Source organism: Myotis yumanensis, unplaced genomic scaffold, assembly GCF_028538775.1.
Source record: "Myotis yumanensis isolate MYYU_CA2020_CCGP unplaced genomic scaffold, mMyoYum1.0.hap1 SCAF_10, whole genome shotgun sequence".
In the NCBI taxonomy this organism is placed as follows: domain Eukaryota; kingdom Metazoa; phylum Chordata; class Mammalia; order Chiroptera; family Vespertilionidae; genus Myotis; species Myotis yumanensis.
In genome coordinates, this window is record NW_027223761.1 from 9,883,531 (window position 1) to 9,902,890 (window position 19,360).

A 19,360-nucleotide genomic window follows, 5' to 3' on the forward strand; every position below is an offset into this window, starting at 1 on the left:
TGGGGACATATTTTCTGCTATCAATTTTACTTATGTGCAAATATCTCAGGTTTTCTAAAACACTCTCAAGTCTCACTCACTACTAGACAATGAGGAAAGGACAAAAAAAAAAAAAAAATAGGAAGTATATATTCTTCTTTCATCTGTTTCTTGGAGAGATGCCTAACATGTTTGGAATAAAAGAAGCTTTAATTTAGGATAACAGCTTGTAGCATTTTTAAAACTATGCCTCAACCATCATTCCTATGGCCTTGGATATTCCTAAAGCAAAAATGTAAGAAACATCCACTTAGAATCCAAAGGGAGAAGCCAAAGGGGTTTGGGAGTCCATGGTTTGAGGGATGTTCCTCAGATAACAAAAGAAACATTTCAGACATCAGTTAAGACATAGGTTAATAAGTCCTGGATATTGCACTGAATACATCTAACACGCCTACACCTCACTACTTACCTGATAGATTTGCTACATGCATGAGGATTATGGACTGAGTTAAGAACAGAGTTTTCTGATAGAAGAAGGAAATAAGAAGTCAACTCTTCAGAATGGGATTCTGTCAAAAAAATAAATAATTACAGATTTTAAAAAAAACAACACATGCAAGAATAAACAAACAAAAAACAGAATGGTATTCTGTACCAGTCCTCTTTGGGACCCAATACTATATTTAGAGATTACTTTAGACAATTTGTACTTAAAAAGCAGAAAGCTACTTAAAAAGCTTGGAATTCATGAGCCTATTGTCAAAAGGTGGTGGTGGGGGGTGAGGGGGTATCATTACTGAAGGGTAGTTGAAAAACCAGACACAGCAGAACCTCCCAGAGGGAAAGCAGCACCAGCCTCAGCAATTCTTTTATCAGCACTTGCAAAACAAAGAGATTCTGGTGGTGACCTCTGGACTTTATCAAGGGAATATTACAGCACAATAGACATATCAAAGAATTATGTGGCTATGTCACAGGTCTAAGGAAAGGCCCTGGGGAAAACTGATAAAGCCCTTGAGTGTTATACATAAATGACCCTCTTTTTGATTATAGTACAAAACTCAAGTATGAAGTAAGGATGTAATAATTTAAAAATTGGAAAAATTATGCAAAGATCCAAACATTTAATTTATTCTTGTTCTAAGAATTTGCATATAGTTAAATAAATGTAAAAAGTCTTATTGAATAAGAACATTACACCTAGAACAGAGTCAACCTTTATATTTTACAGTGGAATCCTACTCGGTTAACCCCTATGTTGAAAACAACAGTAGGGTTACTGGGTATTTAAAGGATCATGTTGTTTATAAAGATAATGATAGAAGACATATAGAGTACTGTGTGTGTGTGCGTGTGTAGTGTATGCTCATGTGTGCGTGCATTTAAAAACTTTGAATCGACAGATTATGTTTGGGTGGAATTTTCTTGTTTATAATTGCACTCAGTGGTTTTTCTAACTTCATTACTTGTCAGGAGGCAGTGATTCAGTCAGTGGAAGTAAAACTTAAGATTTTGAGGTCTTTTTCCCTCCCAACTGATAACAAGTGAACCCCAGTGCTAGGGTAGAACGAAGACAATAAGTTTTATTTATTTATTTAAAAATATATTTCTATTGATTTCAGAGAGGAAGGTAAAGGTGGAGAGAGAGAGAGAGAGAGAGAGAGAGAGAGAGAGAGAGATCAATGATGAGAGAGAATCATTGATTGGCTGCCTCCTGCACATTCCCAACTAGGGATCAAGCCTACAACCCCGGCATGTGCCCTGATCAGGAATCAAACGATCACCTCCTGGTTCATAGGTCGATTCTCAATCACTGAGCCACAGGGCTGGGCAATAAGTTTTATTTTTATTTTTTTGTTAATCTTCACCCAAGGATATTTTTCCATTGATTTTTAGAGAGAGGGAAAGACAGAGAGAAACATTGATGTGAGAGAAGCACATCGATTGGTTGCCTCTTGCATACGTCCAGAACAGGGCCCAGGCTGAGAAAAGCCTGCAACCAAGGTACATGCCCTTGACTGGCGTCAAACCTGGGATCCTTTGGTCCGCAGACTGATGCTCTATCCACTGAGCCAAACTGGCTAGGGCAATAAGTTTTATTTTTAAAATATTTTTGCTACTATAAAATTACACATATTTTCTAAAATAATGAAATTCAATCAGTTCTACAAATTGCAAAGTGTACTTCAACTCGGCCAGTTTATAAACTCTCTTTTTCTTGAGAACTAAACATTTGCTATTAGTTGCCTTAGAAGAAAATGTAAGTGCCTTTCTAATTTCCCTGTTGGCATCCTGATATAATTTCATTCTATTTGTTTTGTCCTTTTAAAACTGGACAATTGCAAAACAAAGGTTGAAATTTTAAACCTGTCACACATTCCTATTGTGTATATAATGCCAAACTAGTGAGAATAATTTTCTTCCATTGAATAGATTTTGTTAGAAAGTAAATTTTTGTTAGAAAATTTAGTTTTGCTGTAAGTGTGGCAATTTTAGATGCCACATAGGTATAACCTCACAATGTGCCAGTGGAGGGGAATACCAGTCATTCCTAGCATCTTCCATGCTGGGCAAATCCACTGCTGGTGCATTTCCAGTGCCTGTGATGATGGGTCACATGACCACCATTTCAGAAGGCTTCCTACTAGTCTCTTTTGTCATCTATTGTTAATACTAGAGGCCCAGTGCACGAAATTCATGCACGGGTAGGGTCAGGGCCGATCAGGGCCTTCTGGCTGCTGGCCGGAGCCTTCCTTCGTTCTGTGCCACCCTGTGGTGGTCAGCATACACCATAGTGAGTGATTGAACTCCTGGTCTCCCAGTTGAACTCCCGAGGGGATACTTTGCTTATTAGTCATATATATATATATTCCTTGTAATAAAATCACTGGAGCAAAGATTTGAATTATCTGAGCAATTCTCTCAGACAAGATCTATGAAGTCATAGACTCTAGTAAAATAAGAATAGTGGAATTCATAATCCATGGTATAGTTCTGACTGTGCCAATCTGGCTATATGACTTTGAGCAAATCAAATCTTCTTTGGGCCCTAGTTTTCCCATCTGAAAAATTAAAAGATTGAGCCATTTGATTTCTAATATCCCTTTTGGACTACCAGTGATATATCTCTTCTCTTTCCTCCTCCTCCTCCTCCTCCTCCTCCTCCTCCTCCTCCTCCTCCTCCTTCTTCTTCTTCTTCTTCTTCTTCTTCTTCTCTCTCTCTCTCTCTCTCTCTCTCTCTCTCTCTCTCTCTCTTCCTGATTTTCTTTTCTGCCTTCTATCCCACATGTATATGTAAAGTAGAAAGATATTTGTTGGTGAGGAAATTGAACAATAATGGCTCACAGTTGAAATTCTTCACACAGCCCAGGCAGACCCTAGTAGTGCAACAGCAGAAATATCTACCCAGAAAGAGCAGTGGTTTGCAAATGGAGGGCATGGGGAATATCTCCAAACGCCCAAAGAACTCTTATTCAACAGCAGGGACAGCTGGTAATGGATGGTTTAACAAGTAAGCTTGGGCGGAAACTTCCTCTTGGGTTACATGTTGAACATTGAGAACATTGAACAAATAAGATATTGAAGGAATTGTCACAAGATGTTAAGTTTCCTTAATAAGTTATGGTACGGTCAACACAGAGCCATCCCTTAAATGCTTGTAACAAATCCCCATAAAGGAGACACAGACAATATGCCCTTGTGTATGGCATTTTCAGATCTAGTTTGGGGCATTCCCTGGTAAGGTTGTAGCAGAGACTCTGATCTTATAAAATACTCCCTTTGGTTTTATAAATGAATCTACTCTATGATGTGGGTCCACACTTTACAGCACAGTTCTATAAATTCTGTGAAGAAACATATGGTCAGAACCCCAATGTTTGAAGAAATGAAGCCAGAGATCTTGATAAAAATACCTGTCTGATGTCATTTGGCCCTTTTGCCATGTCTGTTTGGAGATTTCTCCTTGATTATACAAGCCCCCCCCCCCCCCAGATTTATAAAACAAATACATTCTCTATTCTTGAATTGTGGGATTGTGCAAATTGGACTCAAGTCTTGTCACCATGTCTAAGTGAGGCCAGATAACTTGACTCTGTGAGTTCCTATGCATGATTCTTTTGTGTGCATCACAGAAACATTGAAATACACCCTGCCTTATAAAAGAACATGAGTTCCTTTTAAGAATGATATTTTCACTTGGTGTCAGTGAGAGATATCCCCATGTTTCCATTGGCGATGCGATATGGAATATAATGCATAATGTACTTCCTGTGTGTGGCAACTCCTGAATGCATTCCTGGCAGAGCAACGGATTCAGTGACTGGCTATGCGGTGTGGTTGGTTGTTGCTAAGGGGCTACTGTTGTAATCTTTTCTACCTATACTTCTTCATTGGCACGGGATGAAGCAAAAGCATGTGCTACAATTCTTACATGTCATTTATGCCATAAATCTCATTGTTAAAAGGTAACGCTTCTAAATTTAAAAAAAAAAATGTAATGCTTCTAATGGATTTCATTCATGCTTTTGAGATAATGGCACTTACTTTTATGTTTATCTCATGAGAAGCTGTTACCTGATTCCTTCTCTAACTCTACCATCCTAATGTGCATTTCACTAGGATGTGGTTGTCTTGGAATGACATCATGTGCTTGGACTCTTATACTTCCTCCTTTGGGGGATGGTGGCGACCTGGCATGGGTCAAGAACTACTTTTTCATCTTCACTTGATGTCTGTAACTCATCTCCTGTCCACTGGAGAAGTCATTAATGCTTTTGTATCCTTCAGTTCACATGCTGCTTGCTAAGAAAAGGAGCATAAATGAACTAACTATACCTGCTAAAACATTCTGTGTTTATGCAACTTCCTGGCCCTCGATACCAGGAAGATGTTTTCGTTGTCTTATTCAGATAAAAAAAAAGTACATTTTTTAAAAAAATCAGTGTATCCCTGGTCAGATGTCAATTAACACTTTGACAATTGCTTGAACTGCATGGTCACACCAGTCTCAGCCCACGACACCCATCCAAATCAGAGAACGACAACACCGAGTGAAGAGGACAGTTCCTGGACTTATTTTTTGGACCCAATCTCACATCCAATGGGACGAGGTCATCAAACAGAAAGCAGAATCGGTAATAGCCTCTGAGCCTTTTTATATTATGTTTTGGCAAAGCCTACAAATGGCTATTTTCCTAGAAATAAGCCCTTGGTTTTAGACCACTCTACTTTCCTAAGAAGGAAATTGAAGTTTCTTCAAAAATTTGCTTCCTTTGTAGAAGTGATATGCCCATTTATCTGAATTTGAAGTGCTGAGCTGAGAGGGAAGAATTTGGCAGGAGAGTTAAAGGAGAATTGGTCCTAAAATGAGAGGAGTGAAAGTCATTTTCTCTGAAGAGGGAGCAGTCTCAAGAGTCCTTTTTCATTGACTCCTAAGTGCAGGGCTTTTAAAAGAGTAAAGTGATGGATTCAGGGACTATTTCTACTGTAGACTCAAAGATATAACTTGTCTCTGGCAGAGAAATCTCAGAGGTAAAAAAATTGGTGAGTGCTCCTTCTGAAGAAATAATGAAAAAGCTCAGAAAATTTTATTGTTTACTCTTACCACATTTAGAGATAAATATGGCACCCTGTGACCTAAGATTTAGACCAATCTTGGCCCTCGATAAATGTTTGTGAATTTTATAAATGGACACAGAATGAAATCTCTGTTTTCTTAAACATCATTCATCTTTACCCATAAGCAATTAAAAAACAGAATTAAATGAGAGAGAGAGAGAATAAAAAAGATACTGGTTGTAGTTCTGTAAGAATGGAGGGTTGTGATTTTATTTGACCAGTTTTTATATTTAAAAAGAAGTCTTCCTTTATCGGAACAGATGACAACTTTCCCTAGAGAATCTGCAAGAGCTGGTAGGAGATGATGCCCTTTTTTCAGGCTTCACTAACTTAAAGAATCCATGTTCCTTCTTATACCCATGAAGAGTTACTCAAGTTTTGTTTTGTTCTTTAACAAAATGCCTTGGTCACAAAAATGTAACATTCCAAAAAGGGAGATAAATCAAAGAACCAATATGGGGCTGTGAATTATTACTCATAGCGTTGTGTAATCTGGATCCAAGCTATGAAGGGCATGCATAACATGAACTTTATTGAAATGAGTTCCAAGAGCACAATGACCATGTCGCTTGGTAGTGAATTGAACAAAGTTATCTCCAAAATGAATTGAACAGTTTTTATGGTTTCGTATCTTTAGAACCCCCTTTGTCATTCCCAAATACTAATGAACAGATATTGCCAAATTACTAGTGATTAAAAACAACATTGACATTAAGTATTGACTAATGTGCAAGGCATTGTGGAGCCACAACAATGTACAATTCATGGTCCATGCTCTTAAGGAACTTAAAATTTAAGTAGGAAAAGAAAACATTGAGCACCAAAATATATCTAACAATACGAGAGAGCAAGTAGTAGATGTCAAGTGAATGTTGCCAACAATAACACCAGAGAAATCCAGAGGACCCTCCAGGGAGCATCAGAGAAAGGTGGATTGGATCTGGTCTTTGGAAAATGAGGGGAAATCCTGCATAGTCAGAGAAAGAAAGTCAGGGAAAGTTTTTGTAGGAAAACTCGTATAAGAAGAAGCATAAAGGAAGGAAAGCCAAGAAACAAATTTGTTAGAGTGAACCGATCCACTTGTCATAAAGGAAGATGAGTTGGAATGGCGAGGCTGTGGCCATCATGTTGAGTGGCTGAAGTGCCACATGCAGACCGCACACATGTTTATGCATGTGGCTGCTGGAGGCTCTGATTATATAATACTAGTGGAAAACCAAGCCACAGTGAAATAACTTCAGAATCAGTGTTAAGTCTCCATACTGATGAACAGAAAGAGATTCCATTAAATTGATGAACATGATAAGGACAATCACATTGGCTCAAACTATAGAACAGTGTGCTACCTCATGAAAGATACTGATAACAGGGAAGGTAAACGAGAGTGTCTAGAGACCATCAACAGACAGGACTCTTTCTGGGAAAATAGCCATTTGGGGTTTTGATTTGGGTTAGCTAGCCTTTCCTCTTTTTTGAAATCTGGGATTTTTTCCCTCCAAAGATCTTGATTTTTCTTTTCTTTTGTATGTAAGGGCTGCAGTGTAGGTATGGGTGCCCGATATTCCATTTTTTCCCCTCTGGAGTCATCTGGAACTGATTAAATCTCTCTAGAGGCAGCAGTGTGGGTGGACTTTGATCGGAAAGCCAACAATACTGATGGTGTTTATAGGTTATTTGGCCTTTACTTCACTCAGGACTTGTTATTTCAACAGAATTGATTTGTGGTCATCATTAAAAAAGCATTTGCAAATATTTTAGTGAAATTTCTGTACCGCTCAACATTGTACATATTAATTTCCAAAGGCACCACATATCTGTGTTGACAGGATGACTGATTCACTGATATCCATGGCTTCTTATTCCTTGCCCCTGAATACTTCCTGTGGCTTCTACTTAGGTAGTAGTGGGTGATGAGTTTATGTTTTATTGCATGTTCCCTTTATAAAGTGGAAGAGACCAAAGGAGGGAAGAGGGCTGATAAAAAAGTTATTTTGCCAAGTAAGGGTGTGTGTGTGACAGAATGGTGCCTGAACCAGCACACTCTGTCCTTTCTCCATGTGTCAGATCCCATGTGCCTATAAGAAAGGCAATGTGTATGGAGTGGGACAAGTCAACACTGGTTTATGTGTGTGTTTCTGCAAGGTTTGAGAGGCCCATCATGTGCTCATTTGAAGTCCTTTCAGACTCGGCAAAAATAAGCAAAAAATTGTAGCTTTCCTAGAACTCAACCTTTCAATGCAAGCCAGTTACTTCTTGGGATCTTTTGAAGCCATAATCTACTCCAATTCTGGAGACATGAATCAGTATATGCTTTCTTTCCTTTTATCCAGGTTTGAATATGAGAATAATTTGGCTCTAGATCATCAACCACCGTCAGGTAGTGGTTTAGGAAATCCAACTATAACAATGATTTAATTCCTCCAGATACGGACTCCAGCCAGAGTACAACACTTCAGCCTTCTGCAGATTCAAACACACATTTGGTGGAAGACTGGGACAGGACAGAACCTGTTCCAATGACAACTCGTAAGGATAACGACACTCAGCCCTTTATTGACTTGTGTTCCTGCTTCAGTTCTTGCTCACACTGGCCCAGATCCAGAGCTTGGTGGTGGAATGGTGTATTTAGTGCTTTGTGGATCAGTCTTTATTTCTTCTATATTTTCTCGGTGGAGGTCTTTAAATGTGATTTTCCTTTATTCTTGGTACTTTCCAGAGTCAATGACTTTATGTTTAAAAAAAAAAAAAAGTGCGACTCCATTCAACTTGATTTTCCTTCCCTAAGTCGTTATGGTAATGTCATCCAAGACCACGGCTAGAACAGTGATTTTTCTATATTTTAACTGACCAGCCCCTTTTAAAATAAATAAATAAATTATATATATATATATATATATATATATATATATATATATATATATATTAAAATTGATTTCAGAGCAAGGGAAAGGGAGAGTGAGTTAAAAACACCCTACTGGGGATCAAGACTGCAACGCAAGCATATGCCGTGACCGGGAATTGAAGGGTGACCTCCTGGTTGATAGGTTGACACTCAACCACTGAGCCACACTGGCTGGGCACTGACCACCTTCTTTTGATTCCCATATTTTCTTCAGTCAAAGCAGAAGAGGGATAGGATTGTTTTAATGGTGGTGAAAAGACAAGTTTGGGACATACAGTCATAGAAAATAGGGAAATCACATCATCCTATAGAAGAGGGGCAAGGTATATTATTGACAATTGACAAAGGTGGCAGGGCCCGGGTACAAAATGAGAACATTTGCTAATGCTTCTTCCTATCCCTAAACATCTGGTAGAAGCAATGCTAAACTTCTAACAGCTTTAATTTTCATTATATGTACAGGGCTATCCTAGATATCAGCCTAAAGTCATTCATAATTTCTTGACAGACTATGAAAGAGTTCCAGAATTAAGAGGGCCTTATTTCACTGCTTGCTGCACATAATGGACAGAGTTCTTTATGTGTGCCCTTTAGACAAAGGAAAAAGTCAGCAAGCATGTGTTGACTGTCAGAAATGTAACTAGCACAATATGCATAACCCATGGGCGCAGACAATAGTGCGGTCACTGGGGGAAAAGGGGGACATCTGTAATACTTTCAACAATAAAGATAAATAAATAAAATAATGTAACCAGCACCGTGTTAAGCATTAAATAGGATGCAGATAAGCCAAAGCATGGTCCCGCCAATCGAGGGTCTTGTATTTCCACTTTATGTCCCTGTTGACTTTTGTTCTGATGTTTGGTTTGGGATTTGGTGGATGTTTCTCTTCTGGTTGTAATGTTTACTTGGTGGTGGGACATGGCTTATGGGTGTGCTTTATGGGGTGCTTGCACCTGTAACTCAGAGGTCAGTACTTTTCTTAGAAGAACACAAAAGAAATTAACTCAAAACAGTTAAAGCGATTTCACATATGGGCAGTGGTTCAACCTCAGATTGCATGGACTACAGTGAGGGCCCTGTGTTTGCCCAGGCAAGCGTTTCCTGGCGTTTCAGCACAGTGATGAGAATCCTCATCCACAGATGAGATCAAAAACCTAATAATAGAGTAAAATGGGAACTTTAATTTAATGTTCTTTAGGAGGGACTAACGTATTTCCTTTTATACATTTGATCTGAGTTACTTGAGCAAGTTATACTAGATGAACTTCTTCCTCTTTTGTGGTTACGATCATACCACTTGACACACAACTGGGTGCTCTTGATTGCTCATGGGAACACTGGGATTCAAACATTACTCTTCCTCTGTGTCTGTGTACTCTGGTTTTCCTTGGTGACTGGAAGCAATGTTACCATTGGGTCAGGATGATCTGGGATAGACATAGTTTTGGCTCAGGCTTCATGTTTGGCACATTATCTTTGTTGATTATATGGAAAAAAAAAACACAAAGGCTCTTAACAGCCAACTAGTAAAACAGAATTCTGTTGTATGTTTTTATCAATCAGATGAAAATGTTATGCACAAGCCTGGGTATTCTTATGCTCTCACCTAACACTATATATAGCAAGATCCTCTCTGTCAGCAAAATAACAGGATTTGTTTTATGGCTTCAAATTAATGCTGGATTCATCCCTCATTGAAACAGAGCAGAGTCATACTCAGAGCTTCTCTACATCACATGGAGGCTTCGCAGAAGATAAAGACCAGCCAGTGATGTCCACTCCAACATCTAGCAGTAAGAATGGCTTCAGTTATGGGTGTCTTTGCACAGTGTCTTTGGTGGAGGTGCATTCATTGGCTGTTGTGCTGTTACTTCTGATCAGAAGGTGTGCTGGTGATGGGCCTCTGATTTTTCTGCTTTGAAGACTTTTTAGAATCCATTGTACATGAAATGCAACTATATGTCTTAATCTTAAAGGTCAGGTTTCTTAAATTCTAGATTTAGATGGCTTATTTGTGATTTATAATTGGTATAAAGATCTGAATTATATTACTTTCTATTTCCCTCGCATTAATTGTAATATTTTGCCATTTATACTCTGGACCATGGAGTTAGTGATTAAGAAGCAGTGCCTTCTGGAAAAGGAAAAAATAAAGCCTCAGGCCTGGGAATCCTTGCATTGGCTATTCCAATCTCAGACAGCATATTTACCTTTTAATTCAAAGATATGCTTCCTCCACTTCATTATAGGTGGGTCCAATTGAGTAAGAGCTCAAGATTATCTAGAACCTGAGTTGCCTTCAAGGTCACAGTTGTAGTGGCATAATCCTCACTTTAACAACCCAGGTAGATGTTACAACGAATGTCTTCTCTGGGTATTAGGATCACCAAAATCTCTTCTGTTGAGTGATGTCCAGGTGTTGTCAATTGCAAAATATAGATTCTGTGCAATAGTGTAGATCACACTATCTTTTGCTCTGTGTTCACAAATAACAAGTGGGAAGCTTTTGCAGTAATTGCATGTTTTAAGGACAAGCACACGATGGGTGGTGGCCTTACAGATGTCGGTTCACCATAGACTCCACCTCTACACAGATAGGCATGATGGCGGAGGTGGACATCTTCCTGAAGACTCAGCTACTTCAGTGGGAGGTTATACTCCTCATTCCCCAGACACAAAGGAGTACACAACCCTCATCCCAGTGACCCCTGTTAACACTGAGTCCCCTGGAGTTACTGAAGTTACTGTTGATGGAGATTCCAACGTTAATGTTGATGGTCCCTTGCCAGGTAATGTAGAAAAACAACACATACTTTCATGTTATAGGGGACGTTTTCTGTGTAGGCTGTGATTAGGCTTATTTGTGACTTGGGAAGGGTTTTTAATCATGTCATCATTCTAGTGCAAGTAAACTTAGACTTAGTTGAGATTAAGAATGCTTTCATTTGCTGATGTCATTCCTATTTATTCTTGTGACTTGGTTGTTATGGCAGAATTTCTTTCTTTGCCTTGTTTCTGGTCTTGTGATATATTAAGTTGATCCATGTGAAATTGATAGTTTCGTAGGTCAAAGAAGTTAAATATTAGCTATTTTATTTGATTCAACTAATAACATGCTGCCTATTTAGTAAGGTTTTACCCAACATGTGAATAATTTCCATATACTAATACCTTGGCTCTGAAAGTATTACCTCCTATTGGTAATGGATTTGGTGAATTTTACTTTTAGTAAAGGGCTTGTAGATAAATCTCTAATTATGATGCACACTTAAAATTTTATGATAGAACCAACTATTGATGAATAGGTATATCTCTCTTGTTGTAGTGGCAAATAGATGGCTGAAGATGACATTCAATTAAGTTGGACATGGACCCAGAATGAGATTTGTTTTCTCAAACAGTCCTCCTTACTTCTGCTTTTTTGTTTGTTTCTCCATTTGCATTAAAAAACTGACATTGTAGAAAAAGGAACTGGAACATACCTACTCTGGCTAAGAAACTAAAATCCTCTCCTTCTGGTTATTCAAGTACTTCTTACCACTAAGGCCTATTAAAGATGAGTGATTTTAAACATGCAGTAGTCCCCCCTTGATCCAGGGTTTTACTCCCCATGGCTTCAGCTACCCATGATCAACTGTGGTCTGAAAATATCAAGTGAACAATCCCAGAAATAATTCATACTTTACATTGTGTGCTATGCATAGTAGTTTGATGAAATCTCATGCCGTCCTGCTCTGTCTCCACCTGTGAATCGTCACTTTGTCCCATGTATCCACACTATATATGCTACTCACCCTTTAGCCACTTAATAGCCATCTCCGTAATCATGTCATTGCAGTGCTTGTGTTCAAGTCACCCTTATTTTACTCCCTAACGCCAATTCACATAACTTTTATTATAGTATATTGTTGTAATTGTTCTATTTCATTATTGTTGTTGTAAAAATTCTTAGTGTGCCTAATTTATAAATTAAACTTTATCATAGGTTTGTATGTATAGGAAAAAAATGGCATATATAGGGTTCAATACTATCCACACTTTTCAGGCATCCACTGGGGGTCTTAGAACGTATTCCCAGTAGATAAGGAGGAACGACTGTAATTTTTTTTTTTTTTTTGTAGCGTAAGTTCTTTCCCACCCCTCCCCAAAGAAGAATAAATCTTATGAGAACTCAATATATAAAACAGCCGAAACCGGTTTGGCTCAGTGGATAGAGCGTCGGCCTGGGGACTGAAGGGTCCCAGGTTCGATTCCGGTCAAGGGCATGTACCTGGGTTGCCGGCACATCCCCAGTAGGGGGTGTGCAGGAGGCAGCTGATTGATGTTTCTCTCTCATCGATGTTTCTAACTCTCTATCCCTCTCCCTTCCTCTCTGTAAAAAATCAATAAAATATATTTAAAAAAAATATATATATATATATATATATATAAAACAGATGACTGCTGTGGTGACAGAAAACCAGAATGTCACTTGCATGGCCTCTTTCCTCGGCTGCCCATCCCAGAAATAAGGAGGGACTACTGATAAAGTTTAATTTATAAAAATTAGGCACAGTATGAAATGAACAATAATTAATAATGAAATGGAATTACAACAATATGTAATAATGAAAATTATATGAATGTGGCATCTATAATAATAAAAGTGTAATATGCTAATTAGATCAGATGACCTTCTGGACGAAACTGAGGCTGCAAGGGAAGCCCGGGTCCTGGGTGCCAGAGGGAAGCTGGTGCCAGCAGCCAGTGGAAGGAAGGCCTACTCTTGCACGAATTTCGTGCGTCGGACCTCTAGTTAGTAAATAAAAAAGGATTACTTGAACACTAGGGTTACTTGAACACAAGCTTCAAGGAAAATAGTCTTAGAAAAAACCTTGGCAATATTGGCATGACAGAACCCCTCACACCCTTTGGTTCTTTGTTCAACATGGTTCTACCCTCAATCATTAAAATTTCCAAGTATCATTTTAAGTATTTATCTATAGAAGTGAACCTTAGAGCATTGCCTAATTTTTCTTAGCAAAATGAGGCCCATCATGCAACATAATGAATTTAAATTTTAAGTGGCAATTTAAATAGTTATAGTAGCCTAGAAAGATGACATAGATTATTGTTAGTAAATAAAATGCTTTCTACAAAATTGATATCCATGTACTCTCATTTCTTCTATATTCCATGGTGGTGCCAACAGATTTCCATGGTTCTCCATGGATTAAATGATTAATATGGGATCCAACTCTCATTTTTTGTTTTCTTTCAAAATTCAAAAAGTGCTCATTTCTTCCAATTTTTCTCAGTCTTTATGCTTACCCTTAAGAATTAAAACATTTGAAATTGTGGTGATGGTGATGGTGTTGTTGTTGTTGGGGGTGGTGGTGGTGGTGGTGATGGTGTTGGTGGTGGTGATGGTGATGATGGTGGTGGTGGTGGTGGTGGTGGTGGAGGAGGTGGTGATGATGATGGTGATGGTGGTAGTGATTTTGAGGGTGTTGGTCCTGGCATTTCAGCAAATTCTGTTTTTAATTATTCTAACCATGAGCCAAGGAACAAAGCAATGTGTATCCTCTATACAAGTACACAAGCGATTACAGGTCACCTACCTCCACCTTATGGGAAATGGTGGGGATCAGACTATGGCATTTTCCTTATAGGTACCTTCATAATGGGTAACTATAGCCATTTTATGAAACCATTGTCCCTTTTTGTTTTGTTTTAAGATTCCGGTATAGTTTTGTAAAATGTGTGGGGAGGAGGAGGAAGAAGAGTAAGAGTTTCCATATGCTAAATCCAAGATCTGACCTGGGGATCCAGAGTTTAGCAATTCGAAAGCCTTTTGGTGATGGATATTTGAGAAGATGAATTATATTAACTCTTGGTGTTGAAAATGCAGATTTCATTTTTGAAAAATATTACAATTTGAAACATATTCTAATAACCAGGGATACATTAGTCACACGTTAGCTATCATCTCCCCCTTTCCTTCTCACTTATTTTCAGACATTTTCTTTAAATAAGCAGTTGACTTCTTTCTTTGAATTTAACCCCAAGATCTTGTATGCATATCAAAGCCCTTTTCTATTTCCTGCCTCGGACAATACTCTTTAAATGTCTCATGACCTAAGCCACAGAGTACATGCATTCCCAGTGATCACATTTGTCATCATTCAAAACATAGAGTCCTTATTTCAAAGAAATAGTATCAAATCCCAACCTCAGACCCGTGAACACATCATGATAATTTTGTTCACGTGTTACAGTTATTGGGTTTCTACCAAAGCCACACTTCCTCTGGTCATCCTGATGGTCTATGCTGGACCAGGTTTCCTAATTTTGATGAAATCTCTAGCCCACTGATCAGTGGATTAAGAAATGAATAGAAATTAGTATTGTGGACCCATTCACGGCTCCTTTGCTTACCTTTAAAAGACTAAGCTTTGTGATAAAAGCAAAGGGCATGAAAAGGCAGACGTGAGGAAATGCAGATGGCAGTGTAACCAGAACACACCGTACTGAACCTTCTCTGATTGTTCCTTACAGAAGATGGAGACACATCTTCCGACCCCAGAGACCATACCACTCAAAGATCTGGACCAACTGGTGAGTCTGAGCTGCGTTAGTCATTTACTCTCGTCATCATTGAACCTGCTGATTATTAATGAATGATGTTTGAGTCACTGTCTCTCAAAAAGTGGTTCTCAAACTCTCTTAGCATGCGTCACCATTGCGGGAAGGGCTTATTAAACCCCACTGCTGGGCCCCATCCTTACAGTTTCTGATCCTGCATGTCTGGGGCGGAGCCTGAGCATGTGCACTTTTACTAAGTCCCCCGGTGACGCTGGTAAGGCTGGGGCAGGGACTGTGCTTTGAGAACCACTGCTTTGGAGAAAATTCTTCCATCTGACAGGATGGGTCTCAAGGTAATGTTTCACGACATCAGAGTGGTTAAAAACCTGGGTTTTGGAATAAGAAAGGTTTGCTCCCAGCTCCTCCACATACAAACTGGGGATGTTGCTGAAAGGATCTGAGATTCAATCTCCTAACCAATAAAATAATAATAATAATTGTCATCAAGTCTGGTTTAAAAGACTAAATCAGTGGTTCTCAACCTTCTGGCCCTTTAAATACAGTTCCTCATGTTGTGACCCAACCGTAAAATTATTTTCGTTGCTACTTCATAACTGTAATGTTGCTACTGTTATGAATCATAATGTAAATATCTGATATGCAGGATGGTCTTAGGCGACCCCTGTGAAAGGGTCGTTTGACCGCCAAAGGGGTCGCGACCCACAGGTTGAGAACCGCTGGACTAAATGATAGCATACACTGAAGCATTTGGCACATGGCATAACAGCTAGCATTTCATCAGAATTTATTGTGTAGTAGGATGGACCCTATCAAACTGCCATTTCTGTAGGTCAATAGTCATATACGAAACTAAACATATTTTCTATGTTTCATCTATTATTAAGTCACTTGCTCATCCTACATACCCTGTGGCCCACATAAGAAGTACTAGTATCCCACTATTACAGAGAACACCGAGACTCAGAGCCGCTAAGTAACTTAGCTGAGTTGCCATGACTAATGAGTTGAGTGGTGGAGTCACGTTTCAAAGCCAGGGGTCTCCTATTGCCTCTCACAAGCACAGTCTAGAGCAGTGATGGTGAACCTATGACATGCGCGTCAGAGGTGACACGCAAACTCACTTTTTTGGTTGATTTTTCTTTGTTAAATGGCATATAAAATAAATATCAAAAAAATACATCTTTGTTTTACTATGGTTGCAAAAATCACAAAATTTCTATATGTGACACGGCACCAGAGTTAAGTTAGGGTTTTTCAAAATGCTGACATGCCGAGCTCAAAAGGTTCGCCATCACTGGTCTAGAGAAAGCAACCTGTGGTGACCATAATTGCCACCCGGCATGCATCAGTCAATGGATTCCTGTTCGCTGTGACTCGGAGCACACTCCTGGAAACGTTACTCCAGGCAGCAAAAGTCTGCCACGAAGCAGGTTTCCTGGTGACCAGTAGCGCTGGGGCCGCCGAAAGGCTGTGCTGGTGCTGTCTTACCGAGGTGACCCCGAGCATCGGCGGTCCAGGCACCCCATGCAAGTGAGGTCATCCTTATAAGCTACTGTCCTGCCTTCATACCTGCATTGGAAGTAGAGTTGCCTCCAGGCTTACAGGCTCGCACACTTAAAACGCAATGAAGATGGACATTTACATGGTGGTTTTAGTAATAACCTTTTACTACGGGGACAGGGATGTAGTGTGCTCATCAAAAATGCTTCTAAAGTAAGGACCGAAGTCCAAGGCTCTCTGGAGCGCTGGGGTTGGGGCAGTCAACCTTTCCCAACCTCAGTTTCCTTATTAGAAAAAAAGAGATCAGAACACTGGCCTCGGTTACCTCCTGGAGTTCTTGTGAAGAACACGAGGCATCAGGAATTTGAAAGTAACTTAGAAACGACAGGGAGCTGATACTAAAAGACATGCTCTCTAAAATCAAGAGACTCCAACAACTCCAAGTGCGGTCCATACACCGGCAGCAGAGACGCCACCTAGGAGCTGGTCGGAAACGCAGAATCCCCCAGCCATCCCGGACCTACTGACTCAAGATCCTCCCGCTCCACCTATATTAGGCTTGGGAAGCACTGCCTTAGACTGTTTTTCTCACAGTTAAGGCCGGCCGAATTATCTCTGTGCACACATCTCCGATTGGATCTCATCTCCAACTGCAGTATCAGTGTTCCTCTTTGCAGAGCTTGCCTTCCGCGCCAGCCCTTCCCTAGCTGCATTTGCAGACCTCTGGGGTGCAAGGCGAGACCTGCTCTATCTAGTCCATCTTCTTGGCTTTTGCTTGAAGTGGGCGGGAGCGGCCTCTTTTGTTTGACTTCTGTGCAGGTGTCTATTGTTCAAACAGGCGGTTCCATCTGGCTGTATACACACACCCAGATCTTTCCTTGCTGGGAGCACTTTTTTGGAAAATAGACATAAAGGGATTATGATCCTCTCATGGCCTCCCTTTCAAATAGCAGAGGCTGCTGTGAGTCAGGGAAAGACCAGTGAGGGTGCCTGCACCTCTGAGGTGGTTTTCCAGGCCAGTGATCTCCAGTTTAGATGGGCAGTACCCCCTGACCTGTGCAGGTGGACACTGGCCAGTGACCACAGACTCTGGGAGGCAACTGGAGAAAGTGTCTTGGCTCTTTCTGAGGTTTGTCAAGTGAGAAGCCACTGTCACCATGGCATGCGGTATGTTGAAATGGCCAGACATACAGTAAAACTCGAGTTTAACAAAAATGTGAGATTGCGTAAGCAAGAGCCAACCTATTTAAAATAACCACCATAAGTTTGACTCTTTTAGGAGAGCTCGTCACTATAAGCCCAGCCATCTTCATTCATTGGCTGCCCACACAGACTTCCCTGTTTTGTTTTTTATCCCTTGGAGGCCTTCAGGATTCAGCAGTGGAATCCCGCTCGGTAGGAGTTCATGTTAGTGGGATATTTTCGTTTTAGTGGGAGCAGTAAAGGAAGCATATAAAATACAAAGAGCCTGGCCAGCTTGGCTCAGTGGTTGAGAGTCGACCTATGAACCAGGAGGTCATGGTTTGATTCCTGGTCAGGGCACATGCCTGGGTTGCAGGCTCCATCCCCAGTAGGGGGCATGCAGGAAGCAGCTGATCAATGATTCTCTCTAATCATTGATGTTTCTCTCTCTCTTTCCCTCTTCCTTCCTCTCTGAAATCAGTTAAAAATATATATTTTTTAAATAGGAAAACAAACCAAAAAAACCCCCACACACAAAGAAAAAGCAGAGCTTATTCATTTGGTGAGTCTCTCACAAAATGTTTTAGAGTTTCTTTTACCACATGACGCCTCTCTCATTTTGGTGAGCCTCCTGCTCCAACTTGTGGATTCTTTGTCTTGTGATGCTTCCTTTCAGTCTGAGATTTTTATTTGTTTTCTTCTTTTGTTTCCTAGCAGAAGAAACTGTTCATTCTTCAAATACAAAGCATGTTTCAATAATATACTGGCCTGCATCAAACGGAATGTTTCTGGGGAGAGTCTTGTAGCCCTTTATAAACGCCTGCACTTTCAGTGTATATAGAGCTTTGCGGGACGCAGAGGCTGGCCTCTGTAAGCCTCCTTCCGCCCTCCACAGCTTGATTGACAGATGTTGTTTTTCCCCTTAGGACACTCCAGTGGGAGTCGAGAAGGTGAGGCCAACACGACCTCGGGTCCTATAAGGAAACCTCAAATTCCAGGTGAGTTTTGAGCTGTGAGGGAAAAAAAAAAATGATGCTAAAAGCAGGTCTCGCTGAATGTCCCAGAAAGAAAGAAGCAACCAGTTTGAAGCACATTTTCCTAAATGTCCAACCCTTGAAACTGATAGTTCCTCTTTGCAAGCTAAAGATGGATGACAGTAACAGGTCGGAAAAGATGGAACGTTCTTTTATCCCAGGTCCCAAAGCAGGGCCGCGTTAGGTCCGAAAGCTTCCTCCTCCAATGCATGACCGCCCAGGGGACTCCATGTCACACCCGGGTCCTGCTTATCGTGGTTCAGTTTCCCCTTTCTTTCTGGGGTTGGGGATGACATGTGTAACATTCCTCTCACATTGCAGACAGGGTATTGGGTGGAGTGAAAACATTCTTCTGGTCCCCAAAGTGCTTTTTCTTGAGGGACGGTCTTCACTGATCCAGACAAACTTTCAGAATGTGTTACGTGTGCAGTGAGGGGACGAGACAGCTGGCTCTCCTGAGTGTCAAGACTTAAGTCACTCGAAGCAAATGCTTTACTTGACTTGGGCTCAAAGTCAAGCATTTGTAAAGGGGGTTTAGGATTACAAAAAAGGA

At 40.2% G+C, this 19,360-nt stretch overlaps 1 protein-coding gene across 8 annotated transcripts in view; it reads left to right on the forward strand.

The window, feature by feature from the left end:
* CD44 (CD44 molecule (IN blood group)) overlaps window positions 1–19,360 on the forward strand; it is an 87,770-nt gene that overhangs the window by 59,544 nt on the left and 8,866 nt on the right. For 2 of the 8 annotated variants that reach the window (XM_070427780.1, XM_070427781.1), the window contains exons 9-14: window positions 4,989–5,117; window positions 8,026–8,127; window positions 10,210–10,299; window positions 11,101–11,295; window positions 15,044–15,103; window positions 18,700–18,771. In XM_070427780.1, coding sequence (XP_070283881.1) covers window positions 4,989–5,117; window positions 8,026–8,127; window positions 10,210–10,299; window positions 11,101–11,295; window positions 15,044–15,103; window positions 18,700–18,771 — 648 coding nt within the window. The remainder of the gene's footprint in view (window positions 1–4,988; window positions 5,118–8,025; window positions 8,128–10,209; window positions 10,300–11,100; window positions 11,296–15,043; window positions 15,104–18,699; window positions 18,772–19,360) is intronic. The other 6 variants (XM_070427782.1, XM_070427786.1, XM_070427784.1 and 3 more) reach the window with 5 other exon arrangements.